General features: G+C 42.9%; 1 protein-coding gene across 1 annotated transcript; it reads left to right on the top strand.

Annotated features, from left to right (window-relative positions):
- Nucleotides 1-8,983: 8,983 nt before the first annotated feature.
- On the top strand, nucleotides 8,984-20,112 carry egfl7 (EGF-like-domain, multiple 7). Its single transcript, XM_040157860.1, has 9 exons — nucleotides 8,984-9,164; nucleotides 13,105-13,356; nucleotides 14,003-14,125; nucleotides 15,077-15,189; nucleotides 15,758-15,853; nucleotides 15,944-16,156; nucleotides 18,004-18,080; nucleotides 18,423-18,585; nucleotides 19,578-20,112. The coding sequence occupies exons 2-9, from the start codon at nucleotides 13,277-13,279 to the stop codon at nucleotides 19,595-19,597; spliced, it is 885 nt and encodes a 294-aa protein (XP_040013794.1). The 5' UTR covers nucleotides 8,984-9,164; nucleotides 13,105-13,276; the 3' UTR covers nucleotides 19,598-20,112.
- The last annotated feature ends 1,437 nt before the right edge of the window (nucleotides 20,113-21,549 follow it).

Here is a 21,549-nt window from a genome sequence, read left to right as displayed (position 1 = left end):
AGTTTTTTAACAGTCCAGTCAATTAATTTTTCATTTTTCTGATTGTTTAATATGAAAACTTTTTACAGCCCTGATGATGTAAAACCGCCCAGTTTCTCACAAGGAAAAAAAGCAGAGTAGAAACACGTCTTAAAAATAAAACAATTTTGTTGTTCTTTTGTTTTTTGTTTTTTTACCCATAACCCCCACATATTTTCAACTGAAGACATCCAGGTTGGGAACTGGTGTAAGTTGATACCCATGCATGTAAAAGAATCGCTAAAAGAATAATTTCATATTTTGGGATATTCTCATTCATGTAAAGAGTTAGATGAAAAGATTGATTGCACTCTCATGACTTTGGGGGGGGGGGGTATTTTTGTACAGAGCCAGGCTAGCTGTTTCCCCCTGCTTCTATTCTTCTTCTTAGCATTCTATTCTTAATGCTAAGTGGCTGCTGGCTGTGGGTTTATATTTACAGCACAGACTTGAGAGTGGCATTGACCCTCTCAGCCAACTCTCAGCAAGAAAACAGAAAAGGTGTATTTCCCAAAATGTCAAACTGCCACTTCAAGAGGCAAAATGGCCCATTAAAGAATAAACACAGGTCTGTCGTGCAACACAATATGTGGATGCTTTTAGTCTGGCATCAAGGGTTTGTATTATAATCTTTTTATGCTACAGGAAAACACTTGGGGGAAAAAAAACAAAACTGATTCAACCTAACAATTGTTTTGCTGATGGCTTGTTCGTCTTGCTGCGAGCTCAGCCTGCCTTCCCTTTGTTTTATCGCCCTCCCTTGGCCCCATTTATTTCTTAATGCCATGCTGTTCTTACATTTTCTCCGTGGTCACCTCCACTGTGCCATCAGTGCTGTTGAACTGGAGACAGTTTGTTCATGGGGCAATGCCACTCACGCACATTGTGGGCGCATTTGGGCTCCTCTGCTAATGTCTTTGACATAGTTACGAGAGCTCCTTTCCTCATAAAGTTTGTGTGCAGTAGCGTTGGTTAGCTGTAAGCCCTGTCAGAGAGAGGCCCATTTGTCGTTTTTTTGAAGCAGTTTGCTGCTGTGCATGCTGGGTTGATCAAGTGTTACAACATCTTGATTTCTATCTTCTTGCTCTCTTATTAAAATGACTCACATTATTAGGGGAGCAAAGCAAAAACTGTTGGTTTATTTTTCGAGTGTTTCCAATCTGTGGAGGTACAGGATCTGATGCCCCTTGTGTGCTACCCCTCAGTTCAACAGGCACATTCATATAAATGCTGAAAAAACTGTCACTTTTGATTTGCTCTAATTTGCTCTCCGTAGCTACAGTGAATAATCACATTTATACCAAATGGATGTCAAGGACAGTGGAGCTTTGGATCTCATGTATAACTGGAGACATACAGGAGATCAAATAGCTGTAATGTTGAGACTGTTGCACAGTGTTCCTGGGGTTCGGTGGTGGTTTGAAATAAATTTGCTCCCGAGTCTGCCTGATATAACTGCTTCTTGGCCATATGTGCTTAGTTAGTGAGCTAGATTCCTTTTTAATGAACCCATCATTAAGACTTTAGGAGAAAGTAACGGCTTTGGCCTGGTAATCCCTCTCTGTGGTCCACTGATGGCCCTCCTAAATACAGCAAAAAGTACTGTACTTCATTATAGAGGACTGGGCCCACCACAAAACTACTCCATGCTCAGGCAAAAAAAAAAAAAGCCTTGGAAACTGAGAAAGCGAAGGCTGCCTGGTGATGCCAAAGTGTCAAAGCAGAATAGGGGACAATAGCTTTGTTTTAAAATTAAACCTAAAAATATATAAATGCAATCAGGTTGCACAATGAATGCTATATTTTGAATTATGAAAGTTGCACATGAAGCAACAAGTAACATCAGAAGCTGCTGAAGTGAAATAACTCAGAAGTTCATTTTTCTAGGGGGCAAAATCCTATGACCATTTTTAAAATATTTATTTTGCAGATAAAAAGAAAGCAGTTCATCTTGTAAAAAGGATAAAAGGTAAAAGGCCACCTTCCCTTCCAATATAGGACCCACAGACTGCAAGAGACAAGATGACTACAAACATCACATCCTCTTTGTGGTCGTCTTGTGTCTTTTAACTGAGCTCTACGGCTTTCAAACAATAAAAAAATACTGACAGTTGCCTCATACAGAGTCTCTAGCCCAGGGGCCCCCTGACCTCTCGGGCCCCAGGGCCTGTGCCCTGTACGTCCAATCGACAATTTATCCATGCCCCTGGGGAAGATTCAGACAAAGCTTGATATACTGATATGTTGTCTTTTTAAGTGGCTATTATTCATTTCCTGCACAGTGAGCAGATATCCATATATTCATTTAACTGTGTGTATTTACGGCAGTTGAAATGAAATGAGTACGGCTCCTGAGGCCGAAAGCAGAAGTTACACATCACTATTCATATTAGCACTACAATGGTTAGGTTAGTTGATTAATCGATTGATCAATCCGCACTTCTGTTAATGGATTGACTGTTTAATACTGCGAGAATCAATATTTCTGTAGTAATAATTGATCACATGGCTACTGGTATGTGAAAGGGGGGCCTTGTAGTGACAAACTGAAACAAGGTGGCAACTAGCTGGAGAACACAGTGGAGCATTTAGCTGATAAAGAGCCAGATGTTTTCCTCAGGAGTTGGTGGAGATTAAAAGCAGAGTGAAGGGGAGTGTGAACATGAATAAAACATTTTTTAAAAAGCTAATGATGTCAATGATTATGTTAATGAAAATAATAGTTACTTGCAACTGTAATTAAGACATGGTTACTTTGTGAACAACTTTGTAATAAAACAAAACAAGAAAAAAAAACATGCTTGTAAACAGTGAGACAGTTTTATTGAATAAAAGCTTGAGTCTTACTTCTTGGGAAGAAGCTGTTTATGTGTTGGGTGGTCTTGGTCTTAATGGACCAGGACTCTTTCTCCCTGAGGACGGGTCTGAAACAGATGGCTGCCTGGCTCAACAGAAACCTCCCTGCTCTCTGCTTCCCCCAGATGTCACTTCGTTCCTTTATCTGTAGTATCCCTCCATTCAGGAGTGTGGACATCATACTTGTGGCTGTCATCAGAACCCAATCTATAAAATTGACTGGTTGGGGTCATGTGGGCATCTATGAGCAGTTAGGAGTTTGGATAAGATCTAACACTATGGTTCATGTACTGAGGAAGAAGAGCAAATGAATGAAAAAATGTACGCTTCCTATTTTTTGCCCTGATTTCTATATGGGTCACTACGAAGAATAAGCAGGCAGATCACAACTGCTTTGTCGATGTAGTTACTGACAGAGCTGAAATTCAACAAATATTGAAAGGATTGTTATGGCACTTTGTGACATTTATGTTCCCTTATTTACGAAACATACATGATTCACGTTTTTTTTTAAACCGTTCTTGAAATGAATACTGTTCTCACGCCAATATAATTTCCCTGTTTAGTCTATTTCTGCAGAAGTTGGATAACAATCCGCAAAGGAAAACTAAGGGTAACCCTCATGGAAACAACACAAAAAAACAATAATATGCCAAATACTGCTGCTGACAAGCCATCATAAAAGTTGGCAACACGATGAAGAATTTCACAGCCAAGATACATTATATTTCTTCTTGTAATAATACTCCTTGCTCCTTGCATGTTTGGAATAAATATTTGTGTGCGAACAGAACATTAAATCATTCTGGAACAGGCTGGAGAAAATATTTCAGGATTACTGTAGCAGCGTGGTGAGTGTCCACATTTAACACTCTTGCAGCCTCAAAGAACAAATTTTGGGAGACCTTGGACCACAGTCGACATGGCCACAGTTCCAGACATAAGCCGCAGAGCGGGAGAATTTGATTACTACGGTAAATCAGACTCACATGTTTCTGAGACAGGGAGTTTGGTGGAATCTGTTGAAACTCCATAATCTCTCCCACTGTTGACGACAGACTGACAAGGAGAGCTGGCAGCAGGAGGACGGAAATACTGTACGAAGGAGAGGCCAATAAAAAGGGGCATTACAACATGTACTTGCAAAGAAAATACGTACACAGGCAAAATCACTCAAGGATATTTTTGGTTTGGTTGGGTCTCTATAAATTCTACAGGAGTTTTGAACCATGTATTTTGAAACGACCACTGGCTTTTGAAGTGGAGCAAAGGAAGTGCTGGGACCACCAGCACAAAGTCTTTTCATTTCCAGGAGGACTGTGGATGAGAGCATGCCTCGGCTTTGTCTAATGCTGAGGCTGTCAGGGGAGTGATGGTATGGTGGCAGGCCTTGGACAACAGGATGTCCTGTTTGGCTGCTCAGCATGGAAATCCTACAGAGCACAGCAACATATTACACCTCTAGTGTTGTTTGAATTGTGAATTGACTCCCATGAATTTAAAAATGTAGGAATGCTGCTGCACATCTGCAGTGAATCTCCCTATCAAAATACACATCTCTGCCTATTTAGCAGTAAACCACAAGCGCAATCACAAAACATCAAGCTTCACTTCTCTATAGCAGTGCATGTTATAACCCTACTAAAGTCTCAAATTTCTAAAAGCTGCAGTTATGTAAAACACTGTCCATTCTTCTGATTTACATTCCTCCATTAGTGTTGATGACTGAATCTTGACCGTAAAACACTGGCACACAACACTGTGTGCCAGAAGTTGCACTAAGTTCAACTAATTTTTGTACTGTAATGATACTCCAGCACTTGTGCTTATTTTTTCATTTTCAAAATAAGATAAAACTGTTAAAAGCGTACAAACTTCAAGAATGTGGTCGGGCGTTTTCTTTGGCAACAGTTGAATGACAGTTTAAGGAGATGTGCTGTCAACTCCTGTGGCATACATGACTTAAGAACGTCATATTATGTATCCTAAAAACATTGATACAAGGAGTTGTTTCTACTTTTCCGACAAGTTCATATAAAGTTCGCTTTCAACCGTTAGCATTTGGGACTCTCCACAGAAAAAGGGGGCTAGTTAGCCTAGCTCGCTAACGTTAGCATTGATTTCCACTAAAAACAGCTTTTCATTAATGTTCAACATCTGCTGAGACATCAGCAGCTCTCACACACCCAATGCTGTGTTCGTCCTGCAATATAGAAAGGAGTGGGTCTAGCTAGCATTAGCTGTCTCTCTTTTGCGGCTTTTTAAATTACAAATGGGACTAATCAATGGCTAACAACATCGGCAAGCCTAGCTAGTTAGCTGGACGCATGGCTACTGAAATCGATATTATAAAGTGTCGTTTTTATTTTCACCCACACAAATTTTGCACCAATCAAATTACAGTAACAACATTGTCAATCGGTATCAAAAACTGATGGCCACTGATGGGGATGCTATATCCGTAGAAAAAGACATAATAATTACGTTAAAACAAAAACTAAGGATAAATGAATTTTAATTTTAGTTCAACTTTAATTTATTTTCTATCTTGTACATTATACTATATGTTGTTTTGACATACAGTTAAGGACATAAGCATTTGGACAGTGACACAATTTTCCTTATTTGGCTCTGTACACCACCACAGTGGGTCTGAAACTAAGCCATCAAGATGTGATTGAAGTGCATTAACTGTTTATGATAACAATCATTTTTAGAGGCTCAAAAGTAATTGGACAAACCAACATAATTATAAATATAAGGATTTATAGGTACAAGTCAGTCTTGGTTTCATCTGTCCAAACAATCTTGTTCCAGAATTGGGCAGGCTTTTTTTTTTTTTTGGCAAAGTCGAATCTGGCCTTTCTGTTCTTGAGTGTTTGCACATTGTGGTAAACCCTCTGTATTTACATTCACGAAGGCGTCTCTTGACTGTAGACCTTGACAATGATACGCCTACCTACTTGAGATCGTTCTTGACATGGCTGGATTTTGTGAAGGGGTTTTTCTTCACCAAGGAAAGAATTCTGCTATCATCCATTTTAGTTGTCTTCTGTGGTTGTCCAGGCTTTTTGATGTTGCTGAGCTCACCAGTAGATTCCTTCTTTTTAACAAGGTACCAAATTGTTGATTTGGCTACTCCTTAAGTTTCTGCCATCTGTCTGATAGGTTTGATTCGTTTTTTCATTCTAATGATGGCCTCCTTCATTTGCATTGACACCTCTTTGGACCCCATATTAAGAGTTCCCAGGAACCAAATACAAATTCAACACTTGGAATCAACTCCAGACCTTTTATCGGCTTAATTTGTCATGAAATAACTAGAGAACAGGCCATGAAGCTGATTGTGAGTCTATTGTCCAATTACTTTTGAGCCTAAATGAACACTAAATGAAGGAATATCTCTTGGAAGAATGGAGTGCCATCCCTCCAAAAAACGTGTTCCAAGGAGCACAATGCATCCAAACACAAACATGTCAGTGAACACATGGACACACTCACACACACACACACACACACACACACACACACACACACACACACACACACACACACACACACACGTGCATACAAAAATTAGCACACAAACATACTAATGGACTGAAACCAGCACAAACAGAAACTATTGAAAATGAAGACAATATAAAATCAAGATAAAGTGGGAAGCTCTTTTTTAGATATATTTATGAAGAACAATAATATTTAATTGGTATTATGTTGTCTACCTCTTCCTCTCACTTTTCAAGAATGCCCATTATTTCTGCAGCTAATATTCCTCGTCTTAAAGCTTACTGCGTTTACTGTAAAGGGTTGGCCATCGCTTCCCTTTTGTGCAGTCACACAGATGCATCCCTTTCGAACTTATCTACACAATATTGACTTGAAATCTGTTTGTTAAAATGTTTTGCATGATCTAAAAATTTTGACTCTTTTAGCGTTATTGTTGGGCACAGCTGCCCTCTTGTTCATGCCCCATCCAGGGTCACTGCTACTGCCCTTTAGCAAAATCTGTCAGGCCCTTTTTGACGCAGATCCGTTTCCTGTCAAAGTGAGATTTTTATTGTTCCAAGGGAGCAGGCTCCAGAATCTCACTCCCTCAGCCTTTTCCTGTTTCCTCTCAAAGAGGAAGTGAATGCTATGCTTCAGTTTTCTTTCCCTCCCGCATCTTCTCTGGGACAAATCTGGAACACTGACTGTAAAACTTTGCTCGTGTCGGCCAAGTTTTGATTTCAAAGAATGAAAAGAGTTCCTTAAAAAGAGATACCCTCCTACTTTGGTTTCTCTTACACAAGCTTACACACACACACACACACACACACACGTGCGCGGGCCAGTGTATTCACAAACAAGCAATCATTGATTTTGCATCCTATATTCTAATACACCCACTCTGAGCGATAAGCCTTGAACGGGTTTGTTGGTGTGGGCTCACCTGCGACCCCGGTGCAAAGCGTTCCCATGGTTCCTCAGCACGTAGTAGTAGTTCATATAAGTAGTTCTTTGTATGCAGGGAGGGTCAGACCATTGGTCAGTATAAGCCCTTAAACGAACATTTGAAAAACACCACACATCAAATACTCAATCACTGCCTAACGAATAGAAACAAACTTAAGCCTTGAAAAATACAATGGAATATCAAGTCATTTCTCATTATATCTTTAAGTAGAGTAGCGGTCCAAGTTCTGGTTCATGGCCCCCGAACCATAAAGACACACGTGCACAAAAAAACCTTGTGCGAGTGTGTGCGCACGCTTTAACTGAATGAGTATGTGGTGCATTCTTAGAATGACAAATGAGGACTGTTTGTCAGAGTAATCTCAGTCAAGCTCAGCTTCAAGGCAGAGGAGCAGCAGCCTGTCTGTCTTTGGTACAAGATGTCAGCAACCACTGCTAAAAGCTTTGTAGGCTCACATCATTATACCTGATGTGAACCCACATGACGTGGATGACCCCATACGGAAAAACCCCTAAACCCTTGACTAGACTGGGAAACACAAGATGAAGAAACAGGTCTCATAAGAGGCAATTTGTCAACTCAAATGAATTCATTTTACTGAATTACTACGAAGTTCTTCCACTCCAGGAAGCCATACATAGATCATGTGTTGGATCATAAACTCTGAGAGAGAAACAAAAAAAACTAAAAAAATCCTGCAGACTGCGATAGTCTGAAGACGGAAAAGTCCCATATAAAGTAAGTACAAGTGATCAACAGTGTGCAGATTTTTTTGGTTCTTTGACCACTGAATCACAAAACTCTTCAAATTCTGCAGCATTGTTATAGGGCCAAAGAATTTCAGCTGATTTGTGAATTTGGAAACAGCATTTGAGAAAACAATCCCACCCCACGCTTCTTTTAGCAGATGTTGTGCTCTGTTTGAAAGCTCCACAACAGCTACAAAATAGATAAATAGACCTCACTGTAAGAAGAAGAGATATTCTAACCACGTTATGGAAGACATAACAGGCTGATATCCAGAACAACACAAAGCTTGGCCGTGTGTTTCACAATTCACAAAACTGTCTCAGTGTGGATAAGAGTGACAAAATTTATATCACTGAGCTACAATAAAGCACACAGGCATCAGGAGAGGGGGGAAAAAAGTCTTCCTTATCGTGCAACTGTTTGGCTGTAACAAGCTGCAATTTAACAGATTTGATCTCACAGTGACCTTAACCGCTGTAAACATGAGCCTATATGAGCTGCCACTGTGCCACCAGCTAAAGTGTTTGAAATACCAGTAAATGCTGTTATATTAAGCCAGGTGTAAGATTCAGTAAATACAAATAACCCCCCAGTACTGTTGTTTCCTGTGTTTTCCTCTGGACTGCAAAGGCAGCAGAAGGCCATGAGGTGAGGAGGCTGAAGGAACTTCTTGCCCCCTTCAAGATGTCTGCGCCACAATGGGGACAGAAAAATGCTTCAAAATCAGATTCGCAAAGCGGTTTCAGCAGGATGGAGAGTGTTTGTGCAGGAGAGGGGTTTTATCAGCGGCAAACACTCACAGGAATTCCGGTTTGGGATTGTCCATCCAATTCCTGCGTTCCACAGGAAGCCCTGCATAAAAAGCAACTGAAAAACGCCCAAAGACATTTCATTTGCCGCCAGTCGACTCACAGGGAGCACCTCGAATTAACCGCAAGGTTTTTATTTGAAAACCACCAACCCGAGCTTTAAAAGAAACTGGCACCATGGAAGAGTCCTCTAATCCACTGGTCCGGCGGCTCGTGCCCATGGCCGCCGCTCAGCCCGTGCGCGCACACGCACCCGATGACCCCATACTGCGAGGGTAAGAGTTTTGATTTATTTATTTATTTATTTTACACAGTTTCAAAGGCCCGTGTTCATATCCAAGTCAGTCCAACTGTGCACAACTGTGGTTTTAAATTGAATTTCCTTTATAGTTTACTTTAAGGTTAAAAAAAAAAGGTAGAAATGTTTAGTATGATTTTTTTAGTGTAATTCTGTTGGCCAAAAACTGTTGATACTTAACTCATTGTTCTCATTAGCTCTCTATACACACAGAGAACAAATATACGGATACAGATGTACAGCTAAAGAAAGCTAACAAGCTAAACAAATATATACAAATTTAAACGTTTAACTATCCTACAGGCAAGAACTGGACAACAAAGTGTCTACGTAGCTACAGGTCAGATTGTTACTGTACTGCAGGGTTACAGGTAGTGTAAAGAGTGCTGTACATTTTTTCTCAAAAATCATGCCAAAATAAATGACATTAATGGTTCCCACACCTCTAAAAGGTTGCAAATTGACAAAGTTCACAGGGTCTGTGAACTGTAATAATGTGGGAATGATGGCCATTTAGTATTGGTAGTCTGTAATAGTAAACTAAAGCATGACGTAGGCTTAAACACAGGCCTAACCTCTTATTTTTGGCTACATAATATCCTTATTCATTAATTTAGGCCCATCGATGTGACTGGGCCAAACCAAAAGTAAGTCTTCAAAAGTTGCGGTTTTAGTACAAAAATCCCAATTGCAATCCTTCCGGCACAGTCTAAGCAACAAAGAGAGAATTTCATACAGTAAGTCTGGAAGATACCCACTTGATTTGACTAGACTGCTCAGATTCCGTCCCCCTTCCCTTAGACTGGAAAGCGTGTCGGGAAGGGGGTCTCTTAATGTTCAGTACGGACAAGGGGAAGGAATACAGCGCACAGAATCTGTGTCAATGCTCACATGGGTTGTTTGAATACAGACTTTAATTAATAAAAGAAATTTAAAAAAAAAAAAAACCCCAAGAAAAACAAAGTGTGTAAGGTCTCTGTGCCCACCAGTCAGCCGATAAACCCAGCCTGGGAAGTGTATCAGCAGGTTCCTAAAAAACACAAACAAAGAGGAAAAACTGCTCAGGACAGGCGAGACTATGACGTCAGCTCAGGCAGTCTGAGCGGCGGGACACTCAGCTGGAGGAGTGGGAGGAGGTCCTACCATCACCCCCCATGCTCCCTGACAGTCCGAGCTCCAGGAGAAGACCTGACTAGTAGTGGAGTTTTACCACTGGACTATCTTAAACTCCGTGCGGCGGAATCTAACGGGACCGCGGGCGTCTCTCCACCTCCTGCAGTGTAGGACTGTGTGTGTGTGTGTGTGTGTGTGTGTGTGTGTTTTGTGGGACTGAATCTTGAGAAAGCAGACCGTTCAGTTCGCACCGTTTTATGATTGCTATTGCGCCCATGCATGCGCATTGGATGTGGGCTTGTGTTGGCTTTGTGCGTGCGTGCCCAGCATCCCCGCTTGTTGCTCACCGCGGGAGCGTGCGTTCTCTTTTGCGCGCGCGCGCGTGTGTGTGTGTGTGTGTCTTTGTTCGTGGATCCACCGGTCTTACGTGTGTGCGTGTAACTTTACTCGCGTGTGCTTGAGGGCGCCACAGAGATGGTGCTCTGGCAGAAGCATGTTGCTCGTAAACTGGATCTCCGGGTTGCGCACGGCGCTGTAAAACAGCGCCCTCTCATGGCGAGTAGAGGAAGCGCGCCTGCTGAGCTCGACTCCTGATGTGTCACTGGGCCGGAAATGATTGCTTTTTGACAATTATGCACAAGACACATGTAGACGCAGATACAGACACAATGCTGCGTGTCCTGGTCTGATCACAGGTTTTCTTCTGGATTACAAGCATCCTGTTCTATGAATTGTTGTTTCTGTTTTCCAAGTGCTCCTTTTTTTGCTAAACCAAAATGAGATCTATTCAGAGCAATGTTTTGGAATTTAATTCTCCAATTAAGATGAGTACCGCTAGTTCTGTGGCTTGTGTAGAAATGTGCTCTATGCAGCCCAAAGAAGGAATGGCTTTTGAGATATTATAACAGCCTTCCATAACATCCCAATCAATCGCAGAGGGATTAAAATGGTGGAAATCCAATCATAGAAGGTATTAAATATACCACACCCAGCAAAGTTTTCAGACAGACGTTTTGCTCTGCAGCACCTTTCTCTTTGCCAGTTTGCCGATGCCTGATTGTCACACGCGCGCGCTCACACACATGTCGTCTTCAAAGCCCCAGCTCCTGCTGCGCCGAGAGTCCCGCTCGCTGCTGTGATTTGTGAATGAACATGGGGCTTTAGATGTGCGTGTCCTGTCTCCGGGCGCCGCGCCAGCAGGGGATCAGAGAGACATGCAAGCTGTCAACTGAGGCTTAGCGTCACCTCCAGGATAAGGGAGGACTCTCCCGCAGGCTACGGCCCCGTAACCTGCAATCACACCCGGCTGGCTTTAATGCCCCGTTAGAGATTTCCCAAGGGTTTAGTATCGGGTCTGTTTTTAAAAAAAATGTGCCTGCAGCGTAGCATCAGAGCAGGAGCAGGTCCAAGCTGACAGTCATGCACTGTGGAACTCCTGCTTTAAGACCATTCTTCCTTACAATTGGATGGTTCAGTCCCTCTTCTAATCCCGTACAGTATGTAATAATCTCAGATGGTGTAGAGGGATAAAAACATTTCTGTGAAAGGAGAGTTCTTTGTCTTTTTGCCTTGTCTTTCGTTGTATAGTCTCAGGGTAGGAGCAGGTCAGTGACAGTTCAGCCGGCTTTGCCCACAAGAACTCATGACTGTGTATAGAGTACATAAAGTATATGTGATGCATCAATGTCCCCTTGTTCTGTGCTTGGGCTCTCTGTGGCTCGGTGGCTCAGGGAAGGTCAGAAGTTATGCCTAGAGAGCCACTGAAACCAGTTCCACATCTCGGCTTGACTCTTGACTCTTGTGCAAGTTGCCAGGCCCAAGGATGCATCCAGACATCTGCTTAGCAGCGTGTTATCTTCTGGTGGAGTTCAGCATTTCTCTCTGTGTAGGGAACACTAAGCATCTTTACTGCTGGCCATAAAATTGTTTGGAGGACGTGGTGTACCTAAACATGCCACATCTAACCCCCCCCCCCATTTACAAAAAACCATTTACAAGAGAAACAAACTCAATTTATGTGACAATTAAAAAGTTAAAATGTTAGAAAAAGAAGTTAGAATTTCAAAAACATGCAAATAATTGCGGTAAACTCTTTAAAATGACAAAACTAAAAAAAACAAGACCAAACCAGCAAAAAACTCCCAGGGAAAAAACCCCCAAAACAAAACACTTGTGTAATTCAACTGTTGGCTGACATTTTAATTAAAGAAAAAGTACGAGTACAAATTAACCTTCTCCGTGCTCGCTTTTGAACGCCCACGACAGAACAGTATCTCTGCTTTTTATAGACCCATGTTGCACAGAGCTCAAATTCTTTCCTGGCATAAAAAGGCGACCACCTTGCAGTCTCAGCCAGTTTTTCATTTCACAGTGTGACGTGAGGACTCCCGCCTCTTTCATTTTAGGGTTCAACAGGAACGAGTCTGCTGTTTCTCACGCTCTTACCTTACCTGCCCTCCCCAGTCACTACTGATAAATAACAGAGCTCCCATGAAGGGGTGGTGGTTGACATTTTCTACCCAGATTTAATGTGCACTAATGCCTTTGAAAGAGGTGGTCTGGTCTACTGTGGGAGACTCTACCCTCACAGACACGACCCAGCTGACACTGACAGTGCCGCCCCTTCAAAGTAAATGAGTTTTGACCAGGGGCAGCAAAGGAACGAGCTGTGTTCCATTCATGTGTCTGATGAAACGTTGGGAATTTCTACCCCGTTCACCCCGTTTCCTAGCTCAGGTCGATGCTTGATGAGTGAATCTCTTGTCTGAATAGGTGATCTCATCTCACGTTTCTTCTCCTTGCAGGTAGCCGGCGCCGTCCTCCCGGAGGAAAACGTACGCACGCGTACTCAGCGCGAGGAGACGTTGGCTACTGTCCACGGCCCCCCTCCCCTTCAACCTCCTCTCCTCTTCCCTCCGACCGGCACAGAGAAGAGTGTGAGAGACCGAGCGAGGGAACGTGGGAAAGGGGAAGACAATGTACCAAACGCTGCTTCTTTCCTCCTCCCTCTTCATCCTTCATGTGATGGGCACTCCCCAGTACTTCGCTCACCACGGGTAACAGCTCACTCAATACTCTTCCTGTGTTTATTGTGGCCTGTCACTTGGTACATGAGGTCCTTCGGCCGCAGATCTCCACTTCAGCATGTCATTCAGACCCGTTTGCTTTAGCGACCTCTTTGCTCGACTTGACATTCTCACCTGCCCTGAATGAATTCAGATCGGTCAAATGACATTTAAGCCTTTAAGAGGCACTTTCTCAGGACCAAAGCTCTACCCCTCGGTCCTAGACTATTAGACACCCACCAGCATGGGGGAGTCTGAAGGCTCCTGTTGTCATTTTCGCTTGATTTGCTCAAAGACTAAAATAAACTGAAAGCCAAATGAAAGGTCAAGTGGAGCCAAAGAGGTCAAAGATCAGCTCTTAGCTGACATATTCAGGATTGATTACATGGGTTAGTCGTGGGTAATCAGGCTGCACGCCAACTTTTGGTGACAAACAGAAACCTTGAGGCCTCAATCTGGGCTTGTTCAAGCTTTCCGAATCAGACAGGAGCAACTTGGGGCCTAAATATCCCTCTGGAACTTACTCTTAAGCGGTAAAACTTCTCATCCAAGACCAGCTCAGCTTCAGGTGCAGCCAAAAAGTCTGTATTTCCGGTCAGCTTCGAGATTCGATCCCGTGTCTCCAATTGTTTTTCAGGAGGAGGGTGTGCGGACGAGACCTCCGCCACAACGTTGTCATGGCAACGGAGTCCTACGTCCAGCCGGTGCACAGGCCCTACATCACCCTGTGTCAGGGGCATCGCCTCTGCAGCACTTACAAGTAAGTCGCGCTCCCTCCTTGCCCACAACAACACGCTCCTCATCAGATTAAGACGTTGGACATCTCCAGCTTCTGTTGGTCGAGCTCCAGCTGAACCACACAGTCTGGCATTTGCTGTACACGAGGACTCGTGTTCACAACGGTGTCGACACCGTGTTCTAATTAAGCCACGATGAGGTGTTTATTTAATTAAGAGCTAAACAGCGCTTGACATGTTTAGGAATGGAAAGGGTTAAGAGAGGAGTCGTAAATAGATCTAGACCTCCCCCTCCCACACACACACACACACACACACACAAATATGCATTTTGAACAGAACTGGGTCATGGTGGCAGATATTTGGGTGGAATCTAAATATCGAGGACTTTGTGTAACTACGGGAAATGAACTGCCTGCCTGCAGAGACCGTGGTCATGTTTATTTTGGACTGCGTCCCCCTCCATATTTACGTACTCTCGATCTCCCTCCAGCCTTGATGCTTTTTAGTTCCTCCTTAACATTCCTTCCATTTTAATCCTTTTTTTTTTTTTCTCTTTTAAACTCTCCCCTCACCACCGAAGTTCAGTTTCACTTGTGGATTTTTTTCATTCTTTCGCTCATTATGTGGGCAGGTCTCAGACATTTTCTGGCCCCTGATCCCATGAGGATTCTCCTCGCTTTGATGAAATTGTTTGATTCTTTTGTTTTCAGAAAGCTCATCTCTCGTCGCCTTCGCTTTGTTTCTAGCTCTTGCCTCAGTTTATCACCCTGTTTCTCCCCTCGTAAAACTAAACATACCAGAGTCTCAGCAGGCTGCAGCTAAATCTCAAATCTTAGATCTGACTTTGCATCTCCTCTCCTGCCCCTTGCTCCCTCCCTCCCTCCCTCCATCCTCATCTCATCTCTTACACACTCTTGGAAGTCAGTGGTCCGTGGTTTGAATATTCCACCGGCTGTGTTTTGTCTCCACAGCACCGTGTACTCGGTGGCGTACCGGCAGGTGAGCCGAGTGGCGTCTCCTTCACATTTCTACCCAGAGTGCTGCCCGGGCTGGAGGAGATTTCACTCTCACAACTGCAACCAAGGTAACCTGGAGGGACATGACATAGGTTTTACATGCTGTTCTGTTCCTGTATTGCCTGCATCTGTTTAGTGGAGAGCGTAGCTTAGCATAAGGGCAGGGAGCAGGGGTAGACAGCTAGCCCAGCTCTATCTAAAGGTAACAACAACAACAAAAAGTGTAAAAACAAGAAAAATAGTGGTTTTATGGGTGGCTATGAGCTGGACCATTTCTGAGCCAGACTCAACCAGGCAACAAGCGAGAACTCCAGGAAGTCACTGCTCCCAGCCAAGAAATATTTCAGCACATTACGTCCTGTAAGACCACAATTTATCGTTTTTACACCTGCCTGTATGGATTAAACAAGAGGAACATAAGATTTAGAGGTCCCGGTCGGAAGATTTTGTATGGTCAAGCAGAGCTAGCCTAGCTGTCCAGTCTTTGTGCTAAGCTACGCTGGCTGTAGCTTCATATTTAAAGGACAAATATGGCATAAATTCAAATAAGCGTATTTCCCAATATATGCATCCAGCTTATTATCTCCCACTGAAACCACAACCCATCAAAACCGTTCCTTTACTCGTGTCTTACAGCTGTGTGTGGACAAGCCTGTGTGAATGGAGGCACCTGCTTAAGACCCAACCAGTGTGCTTGTCCGCTGGGCTGGACGGGCCACCAGTGCCAGACAGGTAAACACACACATTCACATTTACCCATGAGCTCTGCATGCACGTTCACGCGCACGTAAACCGATGTCCTCGTCTTTTCCTGTCTGTCAGATGTGGACGAGTGCAGCGAGCAGCGGCCTTGCGCCCAGGAGTGCCTGAACACAGCTGGCAGCTATCGATGCGCGTGCAGAGGCGGCTTCGGGCTCGCCGGAGACGGCCGTTCTTGTCAAAGCCTTCCTCCTCCTCCTCCTCCTCCTCCTCCCGCCATGCCTCCCGCTCCCACCCAGACCAGCCAGGCAACAGTGGGTGGTCACACTGACGCAGGTAAATGAGCAGCGCCCGAGTGTGTGCGTGCGTTCACGTAGTGTAATTTTGTGTCTTGCAGCAGCAAAGTGTGTGCGGCGCAGAAGAGAGGAACATAGCCAGCTTCGCGGTCCATTATTACTTTTGGTACGCGCTATGCCACTCTCAACTCGTACCGTGAGTAATAATGCACTGCGACTGGTGCCGACTCCAGACAGATGTCTTGCGGTCTGGCCCCGTGCAGTGAGACTGGGACCAATTGGACTTTGATAATAACTCAGTTGACTCCTGCGAGTCCTGTGAGTAAAGCAAACATCTGACTCTAATAGAGCTCCCATGCTAATACAGACATATTTTTATCCCGTACACTCCATTAGTTTCCTTACAAATGTTGCAATGTTGTCTCTCACCAAGAAAAAGTGGATTTTCATTTGTGTGTTCTTCCTGTATCTTAGCAACAAAATAATACAGCAACCCTCTGTGTCTACAAATGTGGTAGTTGACCCCAGGATATTCCTTTTCAGTCCTATTCTGTGTCAGCTTTATTGCTCTTTTAGGAATTGTATGAAACATGAAACCATAAAGAAGTCTTCTCCTGATTTCTCCCAAATCTTCAGTAAATCCAAAGGGATATGCGATATGAGATAAGCTTGAAGACATTGATGTGAGATTGCCAAATTTCTCAGGCTCTGCTCCAAACTCCCTGCTCTTTAGCAGAGTTTCTGCGAGGAAAAAAAATTGACTAAACTCAACACACACACACAATGAAACTCCTCAGCCGAAATGAGTCCGTTCAACCCCCGTGACTCTACATGATGTGGATTGATGAGAGTCTTGCGAGTTGTGCTGTGTCATCAGGAAGACAGAAAAAACACAAGAAAGTTTGATTTAAAAAAAAAAAAAAATGACAGATCTTTCTATTTGGTGAAAGCGATGGAGGAATTATTTATGGGAGCGTGTTCAGTTTCAACGCTCGGCGCTCAGATGCAAAAGTGCAAGACCAGCAGGGATGTTTTGCTTGAGGTTCCATTCCTTTATTTGTTCATACGCACATGTCAGAGGGATGTTGAAGGGATCACAAATATAAACACGGTAGACCGTCGCTCTGACGCTGCCAAGCGGCTGTGGAGGAGTGTTGGGCTGCATTTCTGTCTCACCATCTTCCTTTTTTTTTATCCCCACACGTCTCGTTCTTTGCAGTCTGCTCTTGGCCAAGACTTGTGTTCTCATTCCAGCTCCAACAACCCTGTCTGCTGGGGGTCATTGCCAGCCCCCCCCCCCCTTCCTCCCCCTTTCCTCCCCCTCATCCTCCCCTTTGTTTCTCAGCTCATTCTTGTGTCAGTAATGGACTACATCTGGGAGAGATTGAGCTGCTCTCGGCCTGTTTTGCCGAAGCGCAGTCAGGGAGCAGGGGTTTCCTAATTCCGCATCCCGCTCTGGGTCCTGCTTACCCCAGGGACGCTCCCCATCGGGCGGGGACAGGCAGACACTTCCCCGTAACCGGTGTGCGTTCACAGGAGGACTGAATGAGTGCGCGTCTATTTCTAGCGACCTCTCTTTCAGCTTGTGTCTCAGCTTTTTCGGTCGTTCCCATATCCGTAATTCCCCCCGTGCCCTAAATTCTCCCAGCCTTCTTGCAGCTTGCTGCCCTCTTCATGATTTGTGGCTTAGAGACGCTGCAGTGGCCAAGAATCATTCGAGGAGAGGGATTGATGAGAACAGGATTCTCCAAACATTCTCCTAAGATAAAAAACTTTAAATCTGAGAAAGAGGATTAAACATACATCATTCCCACCTTAGGTCTATGCCTTTTCCACAGCAGTCACCGTCCTCTGATGTATATTTCTGTATTTGTATGGTTTGTACAGGTGGAAGGTTCAGCCTGGTGGAGAATGTGACGGAGGAGGTACAGAGCCTGAGGAACAGAGTAGAGCTCCTGGAAAAGGTACGCGAGAAAATACACAAACACACGTTCCAACACAAGCGCATGAAAGCCACATACCCTGATACCTTGCGGCGTCGGTCACCATGAACACCTCTGGTCCTTTTTTGCTTGTATGATGTAAAACCCTTGTTGATATTTAATCCCCAAACCAAAGATTCTTTGAAACGCCAGACCTGCTTTTTACAATTTGTATGGAGTTTTATTAAAATCCCGCCTGTGTTTGGTGAAACAAGCATAAAGGGTAAATGAAGTGGAATCATGTTTGTTTACCAGGTAACTCTCCTTTTCTGGAGCAGTCTTCTCTTTTCCCTCACTCCCTCTCCTCTTCCTCACTCCGCACAGAAGTTGCAGCTGGTCTTGGCCCCCTTCAACAGCTTCTTCCCACTGTCGCTGGATGAGGGCATCTCAGAGAAAACCACCTTACTGTCCCACTCCTTCCAGCAACTAGACCGCATCGACTCCCTCAGCGAGCAGATTGGCTTTCTGGAGGAGCGCCTTGGCACATGTGAGTGACCGCGGGTTGACCGTTGACTGTACACAGCAGAGGACGTGGCGCTCAGGAGGAGGGAAAATCCAGCGTTCGGTCGAACGCCGTAGAAACTTTGTGTCCTGGGAGAGCAGGATTACAACTTCCTCAAAAAGATCAGAGACCACGTAAAAGCCCAAATGCAACAGTTGTTCCTTGTTGAATAAAATCAAACGTATTAAAGCCCATGTTAATAAAAATTCAATAACATAATAAAATCTTCTGTCTGTAATGTAATAACCTTTTTGGCAATGACATAAGTTAAATGGTACATTCGAAGCAGATCAAACTATAAGTGAAATGATACATTAGCCTTTAATTTTATCCTAGTTAAAACATTGAAGATTGTTTTACAGGTATTTGGTCATAAACCAAAATATTGGAAAAAACTGAAAATTTGCCCTGATGGAGGCACCGGAGGAAAAGTCAGAAGGTCACCGAAGTTACGACAGTTGGTCCTGAGGGGGACAGGAATGTCTGAACCAAACTTCATGGCAATCCGTCCTTCAGCTGTTGAGACATTTCCCTCAACACCACAGATGTCAGCCTCACGGTGGCGCTGGAGGAACGGCAGAAGATCATCAAGGAACCGCGGCAGTCAAAATAGTCGGATCCTGAGCCGGAGCTCCACAAACTTTGCATACGAGGCTTCAGCTTCTTATTGCATTGTCTGCTTTTTATGACATGAGTTTTATCACATTCAGGTTTAGTACGTTCAATATGTTCAATTATTGCATTTTGGGACTTCAGATCATGAGGCTTCGTCTATGAAAATCTAAGACCAACAACCGTTGATTTGCAAATTGCCCTCAGTTAGAATTACAGTGGGTACAACAGAGTCAAAGCCTGGTTTTGACATAACTTCTTTCACTGAATTTTACAATCACTACCATTAAGTATGTCATTAATTTAAAAAACTTGTGGGCCGTGGATAATACATTGCAGTAACTTTCTGCTCTTCTCCCCCGCAGGTTCTTGCCAGGAGAATTAACCACAGACCAGACCATGGCCGCCATTCAGTTCGGAGATCTCCCATGAAGTTTGTAACGACACGCACCAGAGCGGATGGTGCGTGTGAGAGGAGGGGATGGCGGAAAGCAGAAACAGCCTCAGTCCTTGTTATGCTGTGACACAATCGTGGCACGAATCATCTGTGATTTTCACTGTTCCCAACAGGTTCATTTACTTTTCTTGTCGAATCATTGTCAAATTCTCTAATTTTTTTTTTTTTTTTTTGGTAATGGCACTTGTGGTAGGGTCAGTTTCAACCATTACATCATCCCTGTAACATCTAAATCAAACCCCTCGAGGGTCAAAGGTTAAACTGGCCACTTTGTTTCTGAGTTTGTTTTGTATCAGTGCAGCTGTGTCCTCTGTCTGAGCCCCAGACGTGGACATCTGTATTTATCTATTTAAATTATGATTACATTTACTTATTTCTCGGTTCTCCAATAGACATTTTTACCTAGTTTTGTAACATTTTGTAATAAAAAGTCTTAATCAAAACATGTTGTGGGCTCACTAATATTAAAAGGATCACTGAATAATGTCTTCAAATACATACTCACGTCTGCGCTGCTGATATAAGTTCAGATAAACTCTCCAATAAGCTAACACAACACTGGATGTCTCCTGTTGACCTCTCCTATATATGTTCTTTAATCAGCGGTGGATGAAGTATTCAGACCCTTTTACTCAAGTATCAACACTGCAGTGTGAAAATACTCCATCACAAGCAAAAGTCCTGCATTCAAAGTAGTATTATCAAAAGTATTATCAACTAAACGTAATTAAAGTATGACAAGTATAAGTCTTTGTTATACAGAACTGCCCTTTTCAGTGTTTTAATATATAGCAGATAATTTTTATCACCTATGCATGAACATTTTAACTATTTTATATGATAATCATATTGTTGCTTCTTAAAATAAGTGAAAAAAAAAAAATCTGCCAGTGTAGAGATCAACTTGAAATAAGACAAAATAACCAATTGCTGCTTTAAAACGAAGCAAAATGTCACATTGTTCTAGAAAATTGGTTAAGCTCTCTGACTTCTATTAAAGCAAGTTTATTTATTTCACTGAAATGGCAGATTTTTTTTTTCCCCCCACTTTTTTAAAGAAAAATAACAACAGACACAAAAGACTTGGTAAGACGGAGACTTCTGCAGTGTCTGCAATACGCAAAACGCTAATCAACAAACAAGCAATCAGATAAATGTAGTGTAGCAAAAAATGAAGGTTTTTTTCCTCTGAAATGAAATGGAGAACAAGTATGAAGAAGCAGCAGAAAATGAAAATGCTCAAGTAAACTACATCTAAGTTGTACTTGAGTAAATGTACTTTCCATCAGAGTTCAATATAAAAAAAAGCAAAAGCAAAGCAGGTATTTCAGGGCACAAAAAAAAAAAAAAAGGTTAATTATTCTTCTGCAAGGCATTCATGTCTGTACCATGTGTGCATATTTACTTAAACTTACACACACGGCTCTGCTTTTCCAACTTATCCAACTTAAGCTACCACCAATTACACTTTAATAGCTTTGGTGAAAATCAGAGAAAACCTGGAAGTCTGTTTTTATTTTACCACCCAAACTCAGCATGAAAAGTGCTTTATTAAGGTTCAGAATACTTTGAATTGTTTCCAATATTTTACATATTAGTTTGTAAACGCCTGCAAAAAAGGAAAAAAAAAAAAGAAAAAAAAAAAACAAACGGAAAAAAAACCATTATCAACCAGCGGGGTTATTGCAGAGCCTGTTAACCACTGGTTCAAGCTCATGACACAAAGCTCACAAATCACACATTTGTATTACAAAATAACCAAGAAATGAACAGGAAATGAATGGATAAAACGCTCCATTAGCAAAGTGTATATGGTGGTGTTCACATTTTGGAGGAAACCAATTTGGTTAAGTACTTTTTAACATTCAAACTACTTGCTG

The sequence above is a fragment of the Xiphias gladius genome, chromosome 20 (genome assembly GCF_016859285.1).
Source record: "Xiphias gladius isolate SHS-SW01 ecotype Sanya breed wild chromosome 20, ASM1685928v1, whole genome shotgun sequence".
Lineage (NCBI taxonomy): Eukaryota > Metazoa > Chordata > Actinopteri > Istiophoriformes > Xiphiidae > Xiphias > Xiphias gladius.
The sequence above is the reverse complement of the archived record's forward strand: the minus strand, read 5'-3'. Positions and strand labels throughout refer to the sequence as shown.